The following is a 25,904-nucleotide window of genomic DNA, read 5'->3' as shown; positions in this document are numbered from 1 at the left end:
ACGTTTTACCTTGAATACCATGTGGCATAATGAGTAAAATACAGTATTCTCTCATGTGCAAGGATCCTTAATGGAAATGTGCTTGTACAGCCACAAGAAAGGAGCATTCTGTTCAGTTACATGTATAGAAAATTATAATAATTATCGCCCTCTGGTGGCAAGATAAAATAAAAACTGCAAAAATTCTCTAGCAGTCTTGTGTGAAAGCAATCAAATCAAGCGTTCTCAACAGGCAGAGCACATAAATTATGCTTTTATTCCTATATACTGCAAATAAGAGAGCAAAGTCAAGCGAGCGAAAGATAAACAATCAACAGCACAAACCATTTAGGAACTGCTCATCTGTGAAAAGGAAGAAGCGCTCTGGCAAGTCAATGAAAAGAAGTGCTAAAACATTACCTTTTTTTATATATATAAGAAAACAGCAACAACTAAATTGTAAAACTCGATTCTCTAAAGAAAAAAATCTGTAACAAGTATCATTTAGATCCCAGTCAACCAGTTTCCTCCTCCTCATTGGCTTTTTTCTTTTAACATACTACACAGGCTACAAGAAACTAGAAAGCAAGCATAAAGGCACAGCATAAATAGGAAAAAGAAAGCCTTAATGGCACTCTAGAGATCCTCTGTTCCTCAAAGTTCACAGTTCAGTGATGCTCAAACTCAGCAAACTCCAACTTGAGATGAGGGGTGATGACAAAAAGGAATTGATTTTTCACCAAGCACTGGAGCAGAACTGAAACCTCTTGGCCTGTTTGATCTAAAAATCTAAACTTTGAGGAAACATCAAGCTTTGCAGGCTAGTCATCTCAGGACAATAGGCTGTTATATATTTGCACACATATAATAGCAGTATTTGACATTTAGCATATTTATAGAAATCTGTACAAAGTGCTACTCTGTGTGAGCCAGAAAGGTCAGACTTTCATTGCAAAATATCCACCATTAAAAGAAAAATAAGTACAAGTAAAGCGAATACATTTGTGGTTCAATCACAATTCACATGCAAAGCTGGTCTAATCGAACACCAAACAAGACAACCCCATGAAATGGGGAGATTATGCTAATAAATAAATAATTTATACAATTCTCATCTTAAAACCCAACACCTGGTGAATTATTATCTTACACCATGGTGGCAAGGGTGAGCTTCTGTGCAAATGTATTACTTGTAAAAGTCTTTTTGGTTTCTTTTAAATGCAGGAATTGTTTTCCTTGGTGTACTGTGCTAAATTCACAAGTGTCACAGGAAGTACCGTGCCATGTGTAGCTTTCCACCTCCTTCAGCTGAATAGAAATATGTACATCTCCTTCCATAATGCATGGAAAATACCAGCTTCACAAAAGAATGTGTACGACAGAAGCAAATTAGTTCTGTACATTATATACACTCAATGCATTTCGCAAGGAATAAACTATTTACAAATTCTACATCATTCATGCCCATTATTTTACACCTTCAACATTTAGATGAGGTGTTCTGTACAACTTAAATATGTATATTTTACATGCAAACCATTAATTCCATGTTAGATATGAAGAACTCTGTATACCATATGCTTTTGTTTTTGTTTCAATGTACATTTTTACATGCAACCTGCTATTTAGTCGTTAGGATATGGAGCCCTCTGTAGACTTTATGCATGTGCGTATTTTAAATAATTTCTTCAGCTTTCAGGCTACAAACATCTTGATGACTTTCTGGATGATCTGGCCACAGCCAGGGCATGGAGCATGGCACCTGTGTAGCTTACGTGCACAGGGAAAGCAGGTGAGCATGTGCGCTGTGCGTCCATGAATGATGTTGCCGTCACGTGGACGCACACGGCACAGCCTGCAGGGTTCCAGCATGACTTCACGCCCTTCTTGGCTCTCCTGGCAACTCTGAAGCACCCGGCGTGGGGCTTTGCCCTTGGCAGATGCAGGCAAGGCAGGTAAATCACGAGATGCCCAATGTGAGGGCAGGATGACAGGGTCTGAAACAGTTCTTGGGCAGTCAGGCACATCAATACCATCATCCTCATCCTCATTTTCGTCTTTGGGTTCTGGGAGGTTGGGGACTGAGACAGAGTGTGCTAGGCGTGTACAGTCCTTGTACCAATCCTTGCGCAGTGCCCAGCAACGCATGCAGTAGCGCTGTGTGGCCGAGTTAAACTTGCGGCACTCTGAGCACTGCCAGGCATCCTGTAGCAAAAAAATAAGTGGGCTATAAAAAGGTACACATCAAAGTTGAAAACTTTTCATTTAGACATTACTATTTTTGTCCCCCTTTTAAAATATCTTCTGTACATTAAATGAGGTTGTCTTTTGATTCAGGCTGCTTTTAGAAACATGAAAAATATTATGCTAAATGTATTTCCAATTTTAAAATGGGATACTATTCAAATTTTACAATACTAAAACTTTTCACATTATTTTCATAATTATTAGAATTTGTGCATTGACACAGAATCAAATATTTTCACCATAATAAATACCCTATGAAACATTTTCACAACATTGTATGCAACTTTACAGGTATCCATAAAAAGGTACCTGTGTCGAAATCTCGGTGTCTGTATCATCACTGAGACACTGAGAGTCATCATCCAGCTCCTCCTGCATCTAAGAATGATATGAATATAAAGATAAATAAGCCATCTCAGTTTTATACTAATACACCAATGATAGAGGGGTGGTGAAGTAGCAGCTTTTACCTCCTTGTCCTCTTTGCTGTCCCTCCCTTGCTCCTCTTCCTCCTGAGGAGACTCAGAGTCACTGCCCTGTTCAAGTGCTGCCTCCTTCATCTCCACACTAACCTGCTCGCTCTCTGCCTCATTCAGAAACCACAGGTCATCCGTGGTGTCTGACACAACAGCAGTGTCCTCCTCCTGTCCACAAGAGAGCTACTTCTCAATCAAGTGGTTGAAAACACAGTGTTCATCTATAGAATATTCCTAGTACAAGGTTCACATGCAATAATGACGAAAACGTAATGAAGCAATAACATTTTACTGTATAAATATTTCTATTTAAATAATGAATGCTCCCATTTAAACAATAATTAAATAATTATTCAGGTTTCCTAATACTTTCCCCATGTATATAGAGTGTGAGTACAAATATATTTATATTAAATATTAATAAACTGTTGTGTCAAGTTGGTTGTCTTACTTGATTTGTGTGGATGTCTGTGGAGCCATTGCTCCTGCGTGTGTAATTACTGCGCAGGTTACCCAGAAACCACCAGGGCAGGCCGGACAGGTCCCATTCGTCAAGACTCACATCCAGCTTTGGCCGCTTACAGGCTGATCTGGGCATCCCATCTAATGAGTCTGTAAACAATTTCAAGAGACACAAACCAGGTGTCATTTGTGGTTTCTTAACAGATTCTTAACTGACACACACTTTCATTTGTATAGTATTAATATATTAGACTTGTTTTAGAAACACATCTTGACTTCTATTAACCTTCCTGAAACACTTCCTGAAGTTAGTCTAGTAAAATTGCATAATTCCATCTTAATTGTGGCAAGTCTGACTTCTATAGGAGTGTCTTCCAAAAACTGTTGCCACAAAGGTGGAAGCACACTATTGTATAGAATGTCTATACATGCAGTAACATTAAGATTTCCCTTTATTGGAACGAAAAGGTCCAAACCTGTTCCAGCATGACAATGAGCCTGTGCACAATGCAAGATCCAAGAAGACATGAGCGGCCTGCACAGAGCCCTGACCTCAAGCCAACTTAACACCTTTGGGATGAATTGAAATATTTACTGCATCTCAAGCCTCCTAGTCAACATCAGAGCCTGACCGAACTAATGGTCTTGTGGCTGAATGGGCAGAAATCCCCATAGGTATGCTTCAAAATCTAGTGTAAAACCTTCCCATAAGAGTGTAGGTTATTATAAAAGAAAAGGGGGGACTACATGTGGATTGGGATGTTCAAAAAGCAATATGGGTGTGATGGTCAGGTGTCCACAAACTATTAGCCATATAGTGTACGCTATTTTTGGTGTTCTAAGAGTATCAGGGTTTGAACAGATGCTCAAGCACTTAAAGCACCTTGTAAAAATCCTGGAATACAGTTTATTATATAGTTATTAACTCATAATATAGAGCTGTTAATACAAATACTCATGCTATAATACCTGCTGTTCTCAAATAGACAAGAACAGAGCTGATTACACAAAACCTTGTGAGTTTCCGCAAATTTTAACAGCAGGTTTTCCCTCTCATTAATCAACCTACAATATACTCATCATTATTGTGTTAAGATGCTGGAATGATGCAGGCTTTGTTTGGCCAACGTTGCTAGGTAGCTACAATCATATTTTAAAATGTTCAAATATGGCTTAAATAAGCAGAATGTGTTATAAATATGCATGTTTCAACCAACTTACCCTTCATGTTAATATTGTTAAATTAAATTACTGGAACCCTGGAGTCAGGCCTGGGGGTAGTGTCCACAGGCAAGTGTCTGGTGACCAGGTCACCCACAGAAGTGGAGCCATCTAGTGGGCACACCAAGATGAAGGGTGGGGTCAGGTTCAAGATTGCCTAGAACCTTGGAACAGAAACTGGCTTTGGGAATTTGGACTGTTACTTTGCTGGTAGGGAAAAAGCCTGAGTTGGTACATGAGAAGAAAAGTTATGGACTGGATAAAGTTGGCTTTACATCCACACACAGTACGGCCTCTGGTACCAAAGTTCTTGATCAGGCAGTGATGTCATTCCTACTCTGGCATTCCCACAGGTGATTCCCCCATGTTCACCATCCCCAAGCTGAGGGCCTCACGGTTGGAGTTTTTCCAAGATTTATATAGTGGTGTCTCTTAAGAAATAAATATAGAAATGTATAAATAAATAAATGCATACCATCATCTTCATCTCGTGGTCTTCGCTGAGAGGAATTCTGCATAGAACAGGCACTGGCATCGCTGAACGAGGTTCCAGAACTACAAATCTTGCTGGACACCTACATGGTGGAGGAGAAGCTGCATTATTGCCAGATGCTATGATGTGATAACAGGCAGAATAGCAGCTCCTCCACAGCAGGGACCTTGTTTATGTGGCTGCAGAGAGCCACAAACACACACCGGGACAGAGGGAAAGGAAAAGGGAGAAATGGATCTATGCTTGTGGATTTCAGAATGGCATTACAAAAACCCTAGAAAATCAATATAGCTTTACTTTTAAAAAGAAGAAATTAAAATCAAATAAAAAGAATAAAATGATTGTCAGGCTAATCTTAAGATGTTAAAAATATATATTGTTAATCCTGAATCAAGAGCAGGATATAAATAAATGCAATATGCAATTCAAAGGTGGCCATACCTTTCAATATCAAATATTATTTAAGAAATGGCTTTGCCTTTTTTTTTTTTTTTAAACATGTATTAAACATGCCCACCCTAAAGGTGTAGCCACCACAAGCAAGTGACACACATTTAAAAAAAAAACTGCCAGGCTCTTCACAAAAAACTCTCTCATCACCCAAATCAGATTCTCCTGTGTGTAAATCTGTGACAAATTGCCTAACGTGTTAATGCTTGTAAGAGTATAGGATAGAGGGTGGAGAAGGCCAGTGTGTGGAACAAACAGAGCTGCTATTATGCCAGAATAAGCGGCGGAGCAGAGAAGAAAACTCTGAGTGACAAACAGAGACAGGGACTCTGTTTCCCCATTAGCCGTGCCCACACTGGTGGCTTTTCCCCCCCCAAACTAAAACCACCAGGCGAAGCCGGCCTTGGGGATGTACAGAGACGGTGCCACTCTGTACACACATGACTGTTGGAGGCAGCTGCTCTTCAAACCCTCTCATGGCAAACAGCATTTCATCTTACCAGCTAAGTACAAAAATTCAGCAAAACTGTCTTTGGACTAAAACTGTAAAGATTTAGGCATCTAACAAAATCTGCAACACTACCTCAAATTTAGGAAGAAACTTTATGTAAATGATCTACCTGATTATTATAAATCTTAATGGGGATTAGTATAAATAAATAGTACAAAAGCAGAGGTTGAAACAATTGTTAAAAGCCCTATATAAGATGGATTAGTTTTACCTGGGGAGGTAATATTAAGTGATAACAGAGATCTAGGATTTTAATCCAGTACAAATAGGCAATGTCTGTAGATTCTAAAAGACTCAAAAGTAATAATTCACGAGCAAATGCCTGTAACTTTCCAAACACAGACCTTCCTCAGTAATAGTAACCCTTTTTGTATGGACCTTACTATAATGTAAGAACTAAACCAGACATGTACATTCAGGCTATGGCTTGTTAATCTGATCAAATTACACAGACATTTTCCTGAACTGGCCAAATCCCTTACAGATTACAAAACTGAACCTCCTTTGGTAAAACTAATCCATCATCAATAATGCTTTAGTCTGTAGTTGTGGATAAACCTGAACAACCCTGAGCAGGCTATGTTCATTGCTGCCAAAGGCACATGAATTTTCCAAGCACTTTTCAAAGAAGCTCCTAAGCATTTAATATTTCAGTCAACCCATCCTTAAAGAGAGAGTCAAACTCTAATATCATGAATAGAATTTATAATATCCGTCCACATGAAAGTTGTTGCCATGAAAGGGGCAGATGAGCAACGCTTCTCCTGTGCACCATGCTGTCGCTTTACCTGCCCGGGATCTTCACATGGAGACTGATTAGAATCCTTGCCGACTGAAACATTCTTTGCCGCGTCTGCATTTCAAACGAGACATAGTAACATACAAAAAAAAAAAGAAAAAAAAAAACCTGCCCTTTATTAAACAAGCACACACCATTCATTCTTAGGTTTGAGAGAAACATCATGCCATTAACCAGATTTGTGTGGGCATAGAATAAATGTAATGGCACACATGGACCCATATCTGACAAATAAATTTATAAATATAAAGACCTAAAGATAGAAAAATGCTTAAAACTACAATATGCCCCACGTGCATACTCACTCAATCTCTCACACAAGAAAAAAAAAGCTCAAACTGCAGAGCAAGGTAGAAAATAAACTGAGGTCTACGTTCACAAGACAGTGCAAAACATAAACTGTATATATCTGAGACATGTTAAGATGTTTAGATAAATATCTTCAAATAAACAAAACACACTGACTAACAGGTGTAGGTAACATACCCGAGCCATTCAAAATGAGCAAGTTCCTCTTCAGCATCTCATACACAGGGCTGCGAAACAGACAATTTCCTGTTAATGAAGGAACCACTGTACAATTTCTAAGCCATTGCATTATTTTATACCTTGGCCTGTACAAATACTCGATTCTGATGGGCTGGAAGGTGTGTGTGTGTGTTAAAATCGTATATACCACAGGTAGTTGCATACAGTAGATAATCTCAGCTTCATTATAAGTAGAGACACGACAAAGATGCAGGTAATTCACATACGCACAATCTCTCATGCTCTCTCGATAATAACTATTTACTATAATTCATTCAAATAAGTGTAAAATCGCACTACTTTATCTGTGTGTGAATTAGAGAGGGACAAATACTAGACCTAATAACCTGTATATAAAATAACTAACAAAAATTAACCAATATTTTCAGTCAAAATTTGCCCTGCAAACGTCAATGAGAGCTTTAACTTCTCAATGTCATGGTAAGCATAAGCATAAACTCACCTGGGGCTTTTGACAGAAAAGCTTTCCACTTCCAGCAACTCCCCAAGTGGATCATCTTGACAATGGACTATGTGCTGCCTCTGTTTGTCATACAATTCCTTCACAATAATGTACTGGCCAAGGTAATGCATTACCTGAAATTAGAAAGTGGTGGGGTACATCTATGAAGATTTTCAATGTGTCTGATGAAGTCCCTCTGATGACTGGCTAAACATCTTCAAGATTACAGACCAGTCTGCTCCTTTCACTTACTCAGGGATAGACAAATCATAAGTTACCTAGCTAGCATTAATACAAACTATAGAAAAACTATAGTCAAGTATTAAATATCTAAGGGGGATGAATGAGCAAATCCCCAAAGCTACATTCCAAAATGTAAAGGAAAACCTTTCCAGAAGAGCAGAGGCTGTAACAGAAGCAAGGCGGGGGGGGGGGGGGGGTGTCAAGTTTCCACAAACTTTTGGCCATACAACGTATTTAAAGACACTAGTGAAGTCTGTACACTGTACTGTATGTTGCTCAGCTGTTACTGTTTCCACATCCCTTCAAATTGTGATTCTGAAAAGACTGCCCAACATCCATGGATCCTAACGCATTCGTATAGTAAAAACACTTTTCTTTTTATGGCCTGACTGTCCTGGGTTCATGTGAATAGTGTGGTAGGCGGCAGAGATTCAAAAAAGATGCACACCACAACACTTTGCACAACCAAGAAATATATGAACCAGGGAACAGGTTACATAAAAAAAAGAAAACAAAAGAAAAAAAGACCATATCAAATAAAAGGTTTTGTGAAAATCAATAGGGAGTAGGTTTTGGTTTGGTTGTTGGAAGAGTGAAGAAAAGAAAAATACTGGTGATCAGCCAGCTGAACTTGTTCACCAAGCAGCTACAAACGGAAAAACTGACCGGCTAGAACTGTAATCTGTTGGTCAAGTACAGCCGGTCTAGTGATTTTTCCTTCACTGTGTAAGTGTGTCTTCTGAACATATGTTAAATGAAACTGGAGTTATGTTGTGCTTACCTTAGTAGAAACACCTACAGTTAATATCCTCCAACCTGTCACTGGTGTTACTTTCTAATCATAGAACTACTGTTGGCTGGATATTTTTGGTAAACTCAGACCTCATTATTGAACCAAGCAAGGACAATAAGGTATGTATAAAAAAAAAAAAAGCCTCCAGCAATGCTGCAGCACGTGATACACATGTCATGGCTGAGAATGATCCACTATCCAAATATGATCTGTCAGTGATGCTCCATTTTCAAAGATGGATGATAGACAGGAGGTGACATGCTGTGCATAGCAACAGAAGTGGCCTATATGTAGGTGTAGCTGATAAAATCAGTGGGTCAGTGAGTGTACCTACATAGCAGGCGTACATAACCGGTCACACTAGTGTATTTCTCACAATGTTATGCTGACAGCATGCAGTACCAACCTCCTTCAGAGTGAAAATCTCCTCCTGAGCTCCAGCTACCCGAAGAATCTGCAGGAGGGGAGCCTTGGGCTGGACCTGCATTACCAAGAATTATTCAGTATGCTGCACGATGATTATCTATGTATGAGCGTTCTGCTTGCAAATATACATCTGTCAAGGTTACCTGACTTCCCTCCCCGGGCAGAGCTCTGCATGATGGGCTTGAAGCCGAGTGCAGGGCTGATGACATGGAGTTCATAATTAGCAGGCTGTAAAAGCATAAGAAGAAATCATGTTATTTTAAATCCTAACAATACTACTTCTTGCCTGAAAAAGCACAAAATGACCATACGCATTATATTACATTAAAAACAGGGTAGTCGTTAGCTCTCTATACAATTTACTTGCTTATTTGTGTTACAGTACCTTAGTTAAGCATTCACAGGAGCTGATTATCCACCTGTCACCCAAGCTAGCTATTTGCTCCATTCTATGCGAGTCACTTCCTAAAATTAACACTTATCCCAGATATAATTATAGCTGCATAAATAATTTAAAAACATTCCTGTTGTGGTCAGAAGACTAAATTATCCCCCAAAAAAATAGGTTTCAATACAGCTAACGAACACGCTAACTAAGCTCTCGCTAGCAAACCTTCCTCAGGAACAATACTAGCTAGCAACAAACTCTGCTAGTTAGCGCGCTAGCTATATACCTAACTATGTTTACAGCTTGAAGCATATACAAACAACAAATACGCCGACGAAGTAAAAAAATAATAATAATAATAATCTCACCTTAAAATGACTAAAGGGTTACATTGTTGGCGCTTTTCACATCAGGTCCACGTTTCTAAACAGTAACACAATAATGTTTTTGTATGATGCTTTTAGCTAACAGGCGTAGGAAATTTAGCCGCCTACAACTGACGTGGTGCGTGTCTGAGAAACCGTTCAGCAAGTTCAAAAAAAGCTCGAAACACTGTCTTGTCAAAATAAGGGTATCTACAGAAAAGCCCAGCCTTGCCCAGATATCGTGGTCGCATAAACAGAAACAGTCTTCATAGTGAGCTTGAAGTAATCATGATAATTTTCTATAAATTAGCATGTTTCATTCATTTATTTATTTATTTATTTATTTATTACATTTTAGTTTTGTGTTAAATACTCTGTGCTTCTGTTGGTGGCTTTTAGATGAGCCTTGTAGCAGCAGTCACATTCTGAGAAATGTTCTATCTTTGCTCCTGTCCTTACCAGTGGGTAGTGAAACAACTGAATAATGTCTCAAGTACAGTCAAAAGAAATTAGATTCCTCCATAGGGTTACTCTCTGTGATATAGTGAGGAACATTACAAATGAGACAGAGGAGCCCCTACTCCTCCGAATTGAGATAAGCCAGCTGAGGTGGTTTACAACCCCTGTCAAAAATTATGGAATCACCACACTTAGAGGATGCTCACCCAGATTTTTTACTTTGTAGCAAATAAACAAATAACAGATATCACAGAAAAAAATTTGTTTAATAGCTGAACGTTATGGCTTCGTGAAACATACCTCAAACAACTGAAATTAAATTGTTTTAATTTATGGCATATTTTTGGCCAGATCAAGTAGAGGAAAAATATTATGGAATCACTCAATGTTGAGGAATACAATTATGGAATAATCAACAAAAAAATTTATCACAATTAGTACTTTGTAGTATTTTGCTGCTCCTCCTCAGTCTTTTATGATGGCCTGAATTATTTGAGGCATGGACTTCACTAATTAAAAACAATATTCTCCATCAAACCGGTTCCAACTCTCTCGAATAGCAGTTTACAGATCAGATTTGCAAGATGGAGCCTTGTCATGGACCAATTTCTTTTAATGTCTACCGTACATTTTCAATGGGATTGAGATCCGGACTGTTTGCTGGCCATGTAATTGAGTTGATATGCTTTTCCTGAACACTCTTTGCTCTGTGGCAAGATTCATTATCATCCTGAAAAATGACTTCATCATCACCAAACCTATTCTCTATCGATGGTATGAGAAAACTTTCCAAAATTACATTGTACACCTGTTCATTGAGTGTTGACTTCTCCCCTGGTCCTTTGTCTGACATGCAACCCCAAATCATAAATGACTGGGGATTGTTTTCCCTGGGGACTGTTGGGGATCTTTATGCATTTCATTAGAATGGCATCAGACAAAAGTTCCAGCAACATCTCCTTGGCCAATGCAGCTTTGTAATTCATCACTGAATATCACTTTCATCCATCTATGTGTGAATGTGTATGTGCATGGTGCCTATGCAGCGTGTATTCACACCTTACATTTAGTGTTCCTGGGAAAAGGGGTCAGACCATGGAAGACCACCAGACATTCCAAGTCAACAGCAATGGCAATAAATTGTGGAACTTTTGATACACAGTGGTGACTACAATTTACTACTTCTGATTTCAAATAAAGCTAAGAATAATAGTTGTCCTTGTGGTTGTATCCAGAGGCTCTTCACCTTCACGGTTCTGTGGATTTCAGCTCCATTTCTTCTGCCTATCCCTTGAATTGTAAGCTCTGTCCTAACGAGCTTCTTCCTGACAACAGGCCTGATCACTGATCATCATGCCTGGGTGTTCAAGAAAGGAAGCACTTACGGAGCCATATCTAAATTGTAGCTTGCTGCCGATGTCAGAGAGACATATGTGTCGGGCTGTATTGGACCACAACAGAGACACTAAGGTTTTACAAGCAAGTTTGGGTTTGAGGCAGATAGCTCAGGAATGGCATGCCTTAGTGGCTACTGTTCCCTCAGCTGAAAGGAAATCTAGCTCTAGGGGAAATCATTTTGCAGGGTATCTTTTATTAAAGAAGGTGGCTGGCTTTTCTTCAGACATGGCAGAGATGAAGCCATGAAGTCTCCAGCCAGCAGACTTAGTTCCTGTTGCTTCTACGGCCCTCACCGGGGACACTCGCTCACACTCTTCTAGTGAGGAGCCTTACACCTTACACTCATCCTAGTCCCCACAATGAAGCTATGTCTACATGTGCTTCTGACACATTTTCAGGACCATTTTCTTGCTGAGCTTCAGGACAAGCCAGCGGGGTCCACCTTAGCCAGGGTCTCTGCTAATGGGTCACTCCACTCTTCAGGGACGGCCCCATCTCAGGTAGATGACACATTGGAGGTGCTTTGGGTGGCAGAGGCCTATCTTTGCTTTGATGAATGCCCTGCATATCTTGTTCAGTCCAGTGTGATTTTTTGCAGGCCTTCACCTAATGATTAATTTGCTATGCCTGTGTGTAAGGACTTTATAGTGGCATTTTAAAGTGCCCTCAAAGGACCAAGGATGGTTAAGAGGCGTTCTAAGACCACTTTGCACCTTAGCTTCCATGGCAGAAGCAGTGTCCATTGGAGTGCGGAACGTACCAGAGATTGAACAGACGGTTGCCACACTGGTGGTGTCACCAGATGAGGCACTCTGGGGGAATGTTCGATGTCCTAGTGCTCAGTGTGGCTGCACAGATTTCCTTCTGAAGGAAGCATATGAGTCGGTTGCCTATGTCACTCGGACCGAGAACACCATCTGCCAATTGATTTTGGCTGCTTCTAAGTCTATGGTGTCTGTAGAAGTGGATCCTTCTGTCCCAACAGCAACTGCTCTCTGAAGTTATGAGCCAGTTCAGCCGCACTTTCGTCATATGCCCTCTAACCGTCCCCAGGCCCTGGGCATGATGATGTCCATGTGCATCACCCACATGGTAGCCTTACCCCCACCATGCCCCAGGGGGTCTGTGACATCCCCCACCTCCACGGAGGAAGATTGGTTCACAAGTGTCGACCTGACAGATGCATATTTTCTTGTTCCTATTGCTGTGCATCACAGGAAGTTTCTACACTTCATATTCAGGAACCAGACTTATCAGTTCAGGGTTCTACCTTTTTATCATTCCCTAGCCCCTCAAGTGTTTACGAGGTGCATGAGGGCTGTCCCATCACCCTTGTCGTCCCAGGTTCTATCATATCAAGACGACTGGTTGCTTTGTGCTCAGACGAGGGACTAGGATGTGCACGATACCAAACTGCTACTGGACCACGTTGCCAAGTTGGGTCTTTTGGTGGACAGGACAAAGAGCTCTGTCTCCCCTGCAGTCCATCACGTTCATCGTTGTGACGATCGATTCAGTCAAAATGTGGACTTCTCTGTCTCAGATGACAGATATCCTAAATCTTCTTTCCCAGTTTTGTCTGGGGTGTCTCTCTAGTATGGGGTGTTACTAAGGCTGATCAGAATGCTTATGCCAGCCACATCTGTAATTGATATTTACAGTATACCTGTAATTAGTTCCTCTGGTATATGTGTATATTTACGGTATTCGAGCTATAATCATATTCAAGGATAATATAACTAAAGCTTTTTGTAGATGTTACAGTTCCAATTTTAATTCAGCTGAAATTCACTATCAAGTTTATATTTCCCATTTTTCCCCAATTTTAAATATATATGAAACAATATTGTTCATACCGCAGCATTGTTGAATTCTCAATTCTGATTAGTCAGAATGTATTGATTGATTTTCTGTATCAATATAATGTAGTAGCAAAGATACGGGACATTAATTCATGACTTCATCAGATGATTGTAATGCGCTCTTCATTGGTCTTCCTGCTAAGCTCCTCACTGATGCACAAAATTTTTTTTACCTACATTTCACTCATTCCATATACACTGCATTCCATATTCTCTACTAAGATCTTATAACATACTTCAAGGCCATCCATGGGTTTGCACCACAATATACTGTTGACATTCATCACTATACCCCATGCAGTTTGATCTGCTGGTCACACACTGCTATTCCAATTAATTTGCATCTAAATTCACATGGCGATATGCAACATGTTCTCCTTACTGTTTGGTTACTCCTGCTTATTTCTCCTATGTTGTTTGGTTTTGTCTTGTCATGCTATCCATCCTTTAGTCCCCCCCTCCTTTATGCTTTGAGATTTTTAATGATTCATCATTTGTGCCCAAATTACCACACATTTATGATGTCGTAAGTCAGTTTCATGAATCAAACAGATCTGGCTTTGTCATTAAGGCTGCACAAATCTGAACACTTTTCTAAGCAATTTCGATTAATAAGGACCCCACATAAGGACCCTTCCCCACATTGTATATATGAATCAACATTGAGAAAGTGTGAGAGAGAGAAGTCTAATTAGTTGGTTAGTGTTAAAAAGTACTGACAACACAACAAAAAGTGTAACATAGTGTGATTTTAACATCGTATCACCACTAGTTTTCCACACATCAGTATGTACTGTATGTATTTACTCTGTGAATAGGGAAACAAACTCTTCCAAAACCTCATTAGCTCAGGTAAAGTTTGTTATATATGGTCTTGGAGGTCTGTGGGATTAAGCCAATATTCCACATTACAATTGAACAAGAAATTGTCATATCAAAAGAGCAAACCTTGGATATTTATGAATATAAACAGTGAGGTAACTAACTTGTCAAAAAATTTTTATGACATACCTATGCATAGTTCAAAGGAAATCACCCTTTCATCATAATTTTTTTTTTTGAGTGTGATCCTCACTACATTCACCTTCTTCCTGCTGTGCTGCAAGGCAAGTGACCTCTCATATAACATCACGGTTACTTACTTCTGAGTCATGAGTGGAAGGTTTTAAGTGTATTTTGAAAACACAAGTGGAATAAAGGACCTGGTTACACCAATGCTTATTCAAGAAATAAAGGGAAAAAGGAGTCTTAATGTATTTCAAATCCTAATGGCTTTATTTATTTATTTTTATATATATTATATATATATATATTTATATATAGTTGTATATAATAACTTTCACCTCAGTTGCTCGGTTATCATTTTTTGTTTGTTCTGTTAATTTCCAATGACAGGACATAAAGAACAAGGCATTCCACATGATCATATATTACAAAAGAGTAAATAAAATTTGAAGGTGTGCACATCACACGCATACATACATACGTACGTACATAATACACTTGCGTTTTTGTTAGTATAAAGTAATGAGAAATGGGCATGGCTGCGTTCACTGAGACAGAAAAGGAAAAAGCATAGACAGCAAGAGAGAAAGAGGAGAATCAGGATAAATAATTGATCACATTCTAAAATCAACCAATCTGTTGCATAGTTGGAAGCAAACAGGACTGACATTTTGGCATGATAAGTTATATTTACAAAAAGGGAAAGTGTTATGGAGAGGGTTAATCTAATGCCAGATTTTTGTCAGCTGAAACACACACCGATAACAGATGCTGTTTACGATCATCAATCACTTGCTCAAAGGATTTCAGAGCACCTTGAACTGTACGGCCTATCCAAAATGGCTAATAAAACCAAGTGGTAACAATCTTCTGATACCGTAAGCCAGATTTCTAATGAAGTGCTTTCTCCCAATGTCTGATTATGATGAAAATGACTAATGATGAGTCAAAATGACAAACTGCATGCTTTTTCTCCTGTTCCATTATGTAGTGTTGTGAGCTCTCTGTCGATCAGACGTTCATAATTTGTTCACTGGTAACCTGCCATCACCTTTTAGCCCTTGAAGTGCCCTTAAAGTGCTATACTATATTATTTGGACAAAACTGGGCAGATGTAGCTGGAGTGTAAACACAGACTGGAGCAAAAACATCTGCAAGTTCCCAATCGGCACATTTTTAAAAAAACAAAACAAAACCCACTAACAATCAGCAATAAAACTTTATACGTTTCATATCATTTGAAATAATTCAGCACTACTCCTCCTTTTAGTCAGAATGCTGATTTCAAATGGACTTTTTCAAGGCGACAATTTCAAAATCTAAAACCACAGACATCTTTCTTTGACAAGCAAAGCTTTTCAGATAATTAACACAGTGGTATGTTTGACTCAATGCTGCTGAATGGCACTTCTGTGATTAAGAAGATGGCATGCCATAATTTTTTTTTTAACGTGCTCCATTACACACAACAAAGCCTCCTTGTTAATGAATGTAAACAACCTCAGACATGAGAGTATGGTTACCTCTCAGACACACAGTCTATTGAAAATAGTAAGAAAAGAGTTATAAGTAAACTAATCCTAGCCCAAATCCTCAATAATTATAGTCATATTCAGAGTTTCAGAAAAAAGAAGTTTCAGCACTTTTTCAGTAAAAAGAAAACATATCTAAATGGCTATTTTTCCACCTTAAACATTTTGTATACTTAGGTTTTATAATTTTTCAGCTATTTTCTGACTCTTAAAGTTGAATTTCATTGACTAATCAAATAGAAATATTTGCCCTTTATACAAAATACAAAAAAGTTTCTTATGGGTAATGCTTAAAACATGGCTCTGATAGAATTTGGCTCTGATAAAAAAAAACAAAAACAAAAGTAAATTACAGAAGCGAAAACACAGAAACAGATGGATCGGTCAACGTGAGATTATTTGTAAGTGACCACAGCCAGTCACAGTAATTGCCGGTCACTGGAAACAGCATCAATCCAATAATTTTTGCTTTTTCCTATCTGTGGAATTGTCCACAAAATATAGAGAAGCACACATTCCCAAGCCATTGATGAAAACCATTGCTCTTATTTTGCTTTTGATGAAATGAAGTGCTCACTCGAGCTGCTGAAGGATTGCAAAATGTGCAAAAAAAAAAGTGGTGAAGATGGGAAAACTCATCAATGCTTACCTTCATATTCAGTCTCCACTTTTAATAGCAAAAAGACTCAAACAGCCTTAATGCTCCATGATTTTTTTTTCTTTGATGGCTCATGTAGTGGAGAAAAGCTACTTCTTTTACAAGTAGGTGACATGAAGTCAAAGCTGTACAGCATGGATGACTAACTGCATGACAGTAATGGAAATGACACAAAAGTGATTTATAGAGCAGAATGTGGAGTAAAAGTGATCATGCTTGGCATAAAAAGTCCATTCCCCAGCTAATATTATTAGTGATTGTGGAATTTCATTTTATTCGGTAGCCCATTTTACCCAACTGATAAAAGTACAATCCAAGCCTAGGGATGAGCACTTGAGGGTTTTTAAAGTGGACAAACTTCCAAACCTGAATCACACATATATAATCATATTGTCTAATAAATAGAGTGATCAATGTCAATTTTTCCTAAGACAGCATCATGTCAGTGTGTGTTTCTTCTGCTATGTTAATTAAAGTGAGGTGTGCGCGTGCGTGCCATGTGCGGCATTCAGCTGGAGGACGAGTATAGGTTTTGGGGATGTCTCATTCCATTCTTAATCATGCAGAAACACTGAACACATATATTGAACAGTTAAGAGTTTTCTTTTAAGCAACACAGGACACTAGAAATACCACTCACACCAGGTTGTACATATTGCTTTGAACCACCAATTTGTTTATAAGTCATGCATGCCACATAGATGATATTAGGTTTATACAAAAATAACACCAGTGCTTATTATCGTATTCATATGAATTAAAGAAATTGGTTTCTTTCTTTCTTTTTTTTTTTTAAAAATCTTTTCACAATCGAATACACTTTTGAATGAACTCAGGATCTCGGTTGCCCAAGTTATGGAAAATAGGCGGTTGTGACTAATTCCAGGTTAAAATTGCAATCTTTTATTTACAGCTGTGGTGTATCACTCCTAAACCTCAAACCCAAAAGAAGAGCCATCAGAGAATCTCAGTAGACTAGCCACGCAGTCGAATCAGCTACTGCATGCCATCTTATTTTTTGCACTTCAGCAAAAACGACAGACCGGTGCAATAACAAATTGTCCTGGAGAGCCAAATCGGTTGAAAATGTCGAAATTGAAACTGCTGTTGATTAACATCCATGTACAGCAAAATGTCCAGGGATAAGATGATTATGTAATGAGGTGGACAAAAGGACAAAGTTAGGTTCACAAATATTCATTCAGGATATCTTTAGGACAGATGTGCGGAAACAAAGTAGTGTCATTTCAACAACATAACACATATTTATGTAGGGACTTGAATAATGGTAAGTAATGATTGTACAAAACAACACTTTGGCAGAACTTTCTTTGACTGTAGAACGAGCTTTTGATTTCAACACTACACTGAACGCAGTACAGGGTGCACTAGATGTTCATGAACTGAGCAGATTAAAAAAAAATGTCCTTTAGACAAGTTATATCTGGGCACACACATGAGTTTACTGTCACGAAACCATGAAATAAAACAGCCCATGGTAACATAGTATATTAAAAAATAATAATAATAATAAAATAAATTATGCCATAATACCATGCCAATGAACATAGTGTGGTTGTACATGATGAAAATATGCATATGCATTTCAATTCATATTTAATTAACAGAATATTCCTTTTAGAACTAGTAACGTCAATGCAAATGTCCGTGTAACATTTATAGTAGCCAGTATGTTGGATAAACTACAGACTTTAGTTTTCCCAATGCACCTACACCCAACGGCATTTAAACTGAATCTCGCTAGATTAAAAGTAAACACGTCATGCTCTCTTCTCTCCTTGGCCAAAGCATTTCCTATTAAACGTGGCATAAGTATATCTGCAAAAACAATGTACTCTACTGCCTGCTTTACTAAATTTGTTACGTCACCAAATGCTCCAAGCCTATACACCTTTAATTTATAGATTTCCAAAATATTAAAAAGTACTTAATATAAAAATACAGAACAGTTGTAAAAAACAGAACAGAACATCAACGTTTATATGAAATTTACACATTTCACTGTAGTAATACATCACTTTGGGGAAATAAGCAAAAAAAAATTTTTTTTTTTTTAAATATTTGCCAGTAGGGGGAAATACGGCTTTGACTAAACTGTAGCGTTTGTTCATGAAATATTAAAGTGGTCTGTCGTCTCTCTTTTAGGCAGTGACTGATTTTAAAAGCAAAGAAGGAAAGCAAAAATGGGATTATAAAAGAACAACCTATAAAATATGGCTCTTAGCAAGTAGAAAAAGGATATTGAGGATCCTGTCTAACCTAGCTAGGTATGAAGTCAGGATGAAAAATATGGCAGTACTGTGATTTGGGAATTAGAAGCACATGGCTAGAAGTTGGCAGGATTTTCTGCACAGCTAACAGGCCGTTCATAGGGCTCGAACAGAGGCTTCGGGTTGCATAATACACGTAGTTATTATGCATTCATTTTATGCTGTTTTATTATTTGTTTCCCCTTTGGAGGTGGAGCGTTGGAACTGCTCGGACCCTCATAATGTCTTCTGCAACTGATCAGCACAATATTGGGTAGAGTCTAACACGGAACGGCAAAAAGAAGACCTGAATCTAAGATGAAAATCGACTCTAACTGCAGAAACCTGCACACACGCACACAAACGGGTGATCACCAAACAAACTCTCAATCATGAGTCATGTTAAACACAAAGTGGAGAAAGTTCCATATTTACATCCTCTAACTTGAGTAAAGAAGTGATTCTGCTAATTCAGGGAATTTTTTTTTTTTTTAAATCTGACTTATGAGACTGACATGATGAGTTGCATGGCCCACTCGTCCCATCTTGGTGAAATCACACACGCTTTCTTTCACTCTACTTTCAGCATAGCAGCCTTAGGTCTGTGCATACAGAACCCAAAACATGATCAAATAAACAAAGACAACCAAGGATGACCTTAATTCAAGCAGTCAATGTATTTGGGGAAAAAAAAAAAATGTAGTGTGTGTGGACTCCTGAAGACATTGATAGACAGCAGTTTTGGGGAATAAAATGGACAAAACGAAAATGAAAAAAAAAACTACAGATGGTGATGTACATCGCTTGTGTTTCAAATCACCATACAATGCAAAAAAGGAATAAAATCATGTAGGAACATAAATGCACATTTCAAGTTGTAAATCTGAAAGGGTAAAAGTCACTGAATTGGTGAAAAAAAAAAAAAAAAGTCCTAGGAAACATGATGTTCAAATCAGACAGCGGAAAAAAGGAGAAACAAGGATACAGTGTTAGTGAAGGAAAGGCTGCAGCCTCCGAGCTGCCCTCGTGTGGGCGAGTTAGACTGTGCCATGCGTGCTGTCAGAGCGCAGACGCCACGCCGACAGTCAAGGAGAAGCCCAGGGAGAAAATGGCTCCATAGGAGGATGCTGCATGATGGATGAGGTGTTTTTCAGGGAGGATCTTGCAGGAGGACAGGATTGGGATTGATGCAGGGTGGAAAAAATGGTCAAATGGAGGACTTGCAGCCGTGGATGGAGCTGTCCGGGGGTTCTCCACCTCCACCTCCACTTTTCCTGGGGGAGGCGGAGGAGGAGGACGCAGAGGAGGAGGAAGGCAGCGGCTCGATCTCGGTGCTGCTCTCCTCTATCGTGGGCACATGCTGCTCCTCCTCATCCTCCTCCTCCTCCTCCTCCTCCTCGGCACGCGGCATGAACTCAGGGTGGACCATGAAGCTGTGGATGGAGCTGTTGGACTCGAGGCCAGAGTACAGTGAGCTGCGGAAAGCGTTCACCACCTTAATCTAGGGTTTTTGAGAAACAAATGCAGAGAGAAAGAAGAAGGATTAGAGAGATTACACACACTGTATGAACGTGTGTGTGTGTGTGTGTGTGTGCGCATCTATCTATCTATCTATAAATAGATAGATAGACAGACAGATAGGTGTGTGTGTTGGGGTGTATATGGTATGTGCATTGAATCTGCATTATAAAACGTGAGTACGTGAAGAATGACGCCATCTCGAAAAGGAAGCTGCATGTGAAATTATACCAAACAACAAATAGAGCATACCACAAACATTAAACTGCAAAAAAGAAACCCTTCCCAACTGAACAAGGGACAAGGGACAAAAGGCATGAACTTCAAGCACATCACAACATCAAACACATCACAGGCAGTAAAAATAACAAACACTAGACATGCAACACACAAACAGGCAGCACCCAAACACGTGCACACTGTACTGAACAAACAGCTTATTATTATTCTTTTAGACAGGAAGCGTTGAGGAGAGAAATGGAAAAGATGAGATTTTTTAAAAAGGAAGAGATACAGTGATATACACACAGTAATCTGGGCTGAAATTCCCAGAAACACTACAGGACAAAGGTTCTCAGAGCATCAGCGGGAACACTCTGACATGATTACTATTTGACGATCTTGGATTTGAAGCTCTTATGTGACTTGTTACAAAGGCAAGAAGTCTGCTCAAGAGTAGGTGTATTTAATCTAACAATGTCTGGATCATGCAATCATGCATTTAGAGGCGTTTCATATCAACAATGTGTGCACCATGTCATGACATGCATGTCCAAAGCCAGTGGAAGAAAAGAAAAGAAAAGAAAAATGTAGGAATGCATGATATTTGTGTGTGTGTGTGTTGGGGGGGGGGGGGGTTGGTTCTCGACTGAAATATTTGGTTTAGTCGTCAAAAGCAGAAGTGCCCATTATTTAACTGGACAACCATATTACTGCTCGGTTTATGTAAGTGGAGTTCAGAAGTCTTAGGATAGATACTAAAAAAAATCTCAAATGTGTTTCTATGATACAAGACATGTATCGCAATTATTTTTATCTCCAGTAACTAAAGCTTTTTTTTTTAAATTTGTAATTATATGTATTATTATTTTTTTTTTTAAAGTTAAAATAAAAGTATACTGTGAAAACATTTATCACAATATCGATATTATACAATTGCCCTAGGAGACATATTGACACATGGTCCTTGCCTCCCATGGAAATACAGTAAGATGAATATCAACTGCACTGAAAATTCTTCTAAATTATTCTTCTCATGAGATACTTAGAGGAGACTGAAGATCTACTATTAAACCAAACATTATATTTAGACCACAAATCAACCAGAATCAATTTTATAAATTTGGATTTATAGCATTAATAAATCAGGCATTAGTATTATGATCTTTATCCTCTTGACACTAAGTAGCGTGCATATTTTACTATCATTTTTGTCCTATCCAGAGCTCGGGAGCATTCAGTTTTAAATACACATACCAAGTTGTCAAGGTGTGTTCAAAGAACAAGATTAACCTGTTTAGAATGATGATTATTCTTCAAATCTGGTACATGTTTTCTTTCTATGAAAAACAGCGCTCAGTTCTGGTTAAAATGTTTATCCACTGTAAAAACTGTTGAGTACATTTTCCAATTGTACTGCAATAAAATTAAAAAGACACTCCAGGTGAAGGAGACATCCTTTGCCAAGTTGTGAATAGTGCATGCAGGTTAAGGTCCTATACTAGACTTAAGATCTGGAAGTCTCTCTGCTGAAATCCTGGCAGACACACAAGCATGAAACCACCATATGTCAGGGTAAGAACACACACACACTCATTTTTGTCAGGTGCTTGCTGGAGTGTAGAAAGGATCAACTGGAGTAAAAGAAAGATGAGCTCCGATGCTTCAATCTTTTAGCAGCAGAAAGCTCCTCCAATTTACATGGTGCAGTTCCATTTTAACGCATATTGAGAACTCTTGCCACTTTGTCTGATCAGCAGTCTTTTACTCTGCCAAGTGCATGTGTTTGTTCTTGAGGCTTTGCGTTTCTTTATCATGCAGCTTCTCAGGTTTTGTTCGCAGGGCCTGATGTAGTAGGGAAGCCATTTCCTCTTCAGAACCAGGAAATATCCAGGAGATATTTTTGCAGATCTTAAACATGTGCATTTGCGCCCTGACTTGATCACATCCTTAACGCAGTGACTGCCAGTTCTGCACCGTGCTTATGCCTGAAATGAGGCGCGTTTTCAGGTTTTTCTGTGCTGCTATTAACCCAATCAACTCATATAACCTTGAAGAAACTGAGACACTATAAATACTGATAACCCGCTTAACTATGATGACAGTTTATATTCCCAAAATTGCATTCTGTCATATGGTCAAATTTCTAATAAATCTCATAAGCTGCTCTATATCGTGGCTTCAGAGAAAAGTGGCCCTTCACTCGACACGTCTGTCATCCCTTTGGGTTTACTCATTAAAGTTTAACCTCACAGAACTGATCCCACATGAAAAATGCTCAGGAAGACACAAAAGAGTAACACACAAGACAAAAGGATTTCCAAAAATGGGCAAACATCAATCATTTAACTACCCATAACGGGAGATATGATTTTATATTTTCCCCTCTGAGAAGAATGGTCATTTATAAATCATTCCTCAGCGGAAAGTCAGCAGACTGCTTTGATAAACGCATGCCACAAATACAAGCTGACAGTTTTCTCTACTGAAAGCTAAAGGGATGCCGTGGAAATGTTTCCGCCTAGGTAACCGAGATAAAGGGAGCAGAAGAGTCATGACTCGCATTTCCTCCTGCAATACAGAGTTGGAGGGATGAGCGAAGCATTGTGCGCGTCATGTCGGAGATCTGGAGAGAGGGGGAACGAGGGTGGGGCTGGAAAAAAAAAAAAGAGCCTAGAAGGTGGATAGAGAGGAAAAAAGAGGGTGTGAAGTGTGAGAGGGTGAGAGAAAAAGAGATGGGAGGGTGTGTGAGAAGGAATGAGAGAAGGGGGAGGAGAAATGTGTGAGAGATGTAGAGTCTGCTATCTCTCATCAGTGGCGAGAAAGTGAGATACGAGTGAGAGTGAGAGAGAGAGAGAGAGAGAGTGTGTGAGTGAGTGAGCTAGAAGGTTAAGCATCTCTCTCTCTCGTTTCTGTTGCTAGGCAGACTGTGAACATGAGGCACAGGACGTGCCGACCCATCACCTTGGAGACACCTTGTTCTCTCAGGATAGCTCAAGGTCATGGGCCAATTACACTGCATTCCATCAGGCTTTTATCACTTCCTATTTCATCCCTTCATTCTCCTTTTAGGAAGGATTCTGACTAGACACATTATTAAGGGTAGAAAAATCATAAATTCATTAGCTAGCACACGGGGTGAATAAAAGCTTCAATGAGCTGCCCAGTGCCATGTTTTGGTTGCCAGGAAAATTAATTAAAAAACCTAGCTAACATAATGAACTAGTTAGCATTAAAATCGACCAAGGGAAATGAACGGGTATATTCCCATGGACAAAAAAGTGACAAAAAGTGCAGTGTCTGTCCTTGCGTTGCACGTAAAACTACTTATTTGAGCCTGGCTAGCATTTTCTCTCGACATGTTTATCCATGAGGTGACTGTTGTGCTAGCAGCACAGTTATAAATGATGGTTTTGTGCTGCACGTTATATTGCTCGGTTTTCGTCAGTTTTTCCGCATACCTGCATGTTCCTGATTCTATGAACATTGTATTGTCATCCTTGCACAATAAATAATCTGCCTAGTAAAAACGTTCTACTGTTTTTTTGTTGCAACAGCAACACTGCAAAAAATTTGCATGTGACATATCTTGAATATGGGCACATTTAATTCAATCTGATTTTCTATATATAGCGCTCTTAAAAATGGACATGTCATGAAGCAGCTTTACAGAAATCATGATATAGATTTAAATTTGTCCCTAATGTCCAAGCCAGAGGCAATGGTGGCAAAGAATAACTCATGTGGAAGAAACCTTGAGAGAAACCAGACTCAAACCCATCGTCTTCTGGGTGACACCGGATGGTGTGAGGAGTCATTACAAATTCACAGCTGTATACTATAAAGTCAGCCTTTGCTGTGTGTGTTGAATGGAACGTCAACGCATCAACATTTCTTTCAGTAAATAAATTTCCAATGAGGTTATTCACATGAAATTTTCACCAGACATCAGTATTACCTCAAGAAATCCACAAATATAAAGAATTCGCAACATTAAAGTCCATAAATAAAGTTATGTGTAATAAAGTGGAATGAGACAGGAAAAAAGTATCGAAGACGCTAAGAAAAAGTTCTCCAAGGCAAGGTAAAGCAACGAACCAGCTGAAATCCATAAGTAGTTAGAAAGTAATTATACCTCCTATCTGTGCAAATTAATATCAGTTGGGTTAGTAAATTGATGCTCTATAAAAAGGCTTTTCATTACCAAGGTGTCACACAAGAAACATCTCATGATGGGTAAATAGCAAAAAGCTCTCCCAAGACCTTTGAAACCTTATTGTTGCGAAACATATTGATGTAATTGGATACAGACTTATTTCAAAACTTCTGAATGTTCCATTAAGCACCATTGGGGCCATCATCCACAAGTGGAAGCAACATCACTCCGTCATCCACCGGCCATGCACAGGAGCTCCTCACAAGATTTCTGACCAGGGAGTCAGAAGAATAGTCAGAAAAGTAGCCCAATAAAGAGCTCCAGAAACGCTTGGAGGCAGCAGGTGCCATCATCATCAACCTGTCATTACAAACAAAGACTTCTCCACTAGGTATTAAATAAATTTCAGTTAGTGTGTTCACTACTTTTTTCTTGTGTCATTACTCTTTATTACACAAAACTACATTTATGGACTTTAATGTTTGGATTTCTTTAGTTAATACCAAAGTCTGGTGACTCACTGGAAATATATTTACTGAAAAAAAAAAATGTTGATGCGTTCAATGCTTATTTCCCCCACTGTGTGTGTGTTTGTGTATATTTTATATATATATATATATATATATATATATATATATATATATATATATATATATATATATATATATATATATATATATATATATATACACACACACACACACACACACACACACACATATATATATACATACATATATATACATACATACATACACATATATATCAGCATTTTAACTTTGTCTATAGTATCAAAGTGAAGTGAAGTTATCCAGTGTATTCAATTTAATAGTGAGCTTATTATAAATGTAATAATATTTTTAGACTGTTTTCTTTAAATGCTTTTACGCATTTTCGTATTCTATTGGCAGATAATTTTGCTTCTGTTTAGAATATTTGCCAATAGAACCACACGATTTTAAGCTTTAAATTGGTTTAAAGAA

The 25,904-nt window shown here is 38.6% G+C and overlaps 2 protein-coding genes across 5 annotated transcripts in view; both read right to left on the bottom strand.

Annotated features, from left to right (window-relative positions):
* Positions 1–231: 231 nt before the first annotated feature.
* On the bottom strand, positions 232–10,004 carry mdm4 (MDM4 regulator of p53). 2 transcript variants are annotated; one of them, XM_053652660.1, is made up of 11 exons: positions 9,848–10,004; positions 9,235–9,319; positions 9,072–9,146; positions 7,630–7,763; positions 7,125–7,174; positions 6,628–6,692; positions 4,861–4,960; positions 3,154–3,314; positions 2,697–2,885; positions 2,536–2,604; positions 232–2,184 (listed from the first exon to the last, which is right to left on the bottom strand). In XM_053652660.1, the coding sequence occupies exons 2-11, from the start codon at positions 9,307–9,309 to the stop codon at positions 1,675–1,677; spliced, it is 1,428 nt and encodes a 475-aa protein (XP_053508635.1). In that variant the 5' UTR covers positions 9,310–9,319; positions 9,848–10,004; the 3' UTR covers positions 232–1,674. The 2 variants fall into 2 exon arrangements, with proteins under 2 accessions (XP_053508635.1, XP_053508636.1); XM_053652661.1 differs by having other exon boundaries at positions 2,697–2,870; positions 9,848–10,003.
* Positions 10,005–14,815: 4,811 nt separating this feature from the next.
* The window catches only part of atp2b4 (ATPase plasma membrane Ca2+ transporting 4), a 124,267-nt gene continuing 113,178 nt past the window's right edge, over positions 14,816–25,904 (bottom strand). For all 3 annotated transcript variants that reach the window (XM_053652659.1, XM_053652658.1, XM_053652657.1), the window contains one exon: positions 14,816–20,529. In XM_053652659.1, the coding sequence (XP_053508634.1) occupies positions 20,236–20,529 (294 nt within the window). In that variant the 3' untranslated portion in view covers positions 14,816–20,235. The remainder of the gene's footprint in view (positions 20,530–25,904) is intronic.

The sequence above is a fragment of the Ictalurus furcatus genome, chromosome 21 (genome assembly GCF_023375685.1).
Source record: "Ictalurus furcatus strain D&B chromosome 21, Billie_1.0, whole genome shotgun sequence".
Classification (NCBI taxonomy): Eukaryota; Metazoa; Chordata; class Actinopteri; order Siluriformes; family Ictaluridae; genus Ictalurus; species Ictalurus furcatus.
This window is presented reverse-complemented; position numbering and strand designations above follow the sequence as displayed.

What these genes read in the sequence shown, in the direction of transcription:
- mdm4 (XM_053652660.1), bottom strand. Translation starts at nt 9,309, where the DNA reads ATGAACTCCATGTCATCAGCCCTGCACTCGGCTTCAAGCCCATCATGC. An exon ending in TGCCCGGGGAGGGAAGTCAG is followed by an intron (nt 9,147 to 9,234) that starts GTAACCTTGACA and finishes TTGGTAATGCAG; the next exon opens with GTCCAGCCCAAGGCTCCCCT. An exon ending in ACACCGAGATTTCGACACAG is followed by an intron (nt 2,185 to 2,535) that starts GTACCTTTTTAT and finishes TTTTTGCTACAG; the next exon opens with GATGCCTGGCAGTGCTCAGA.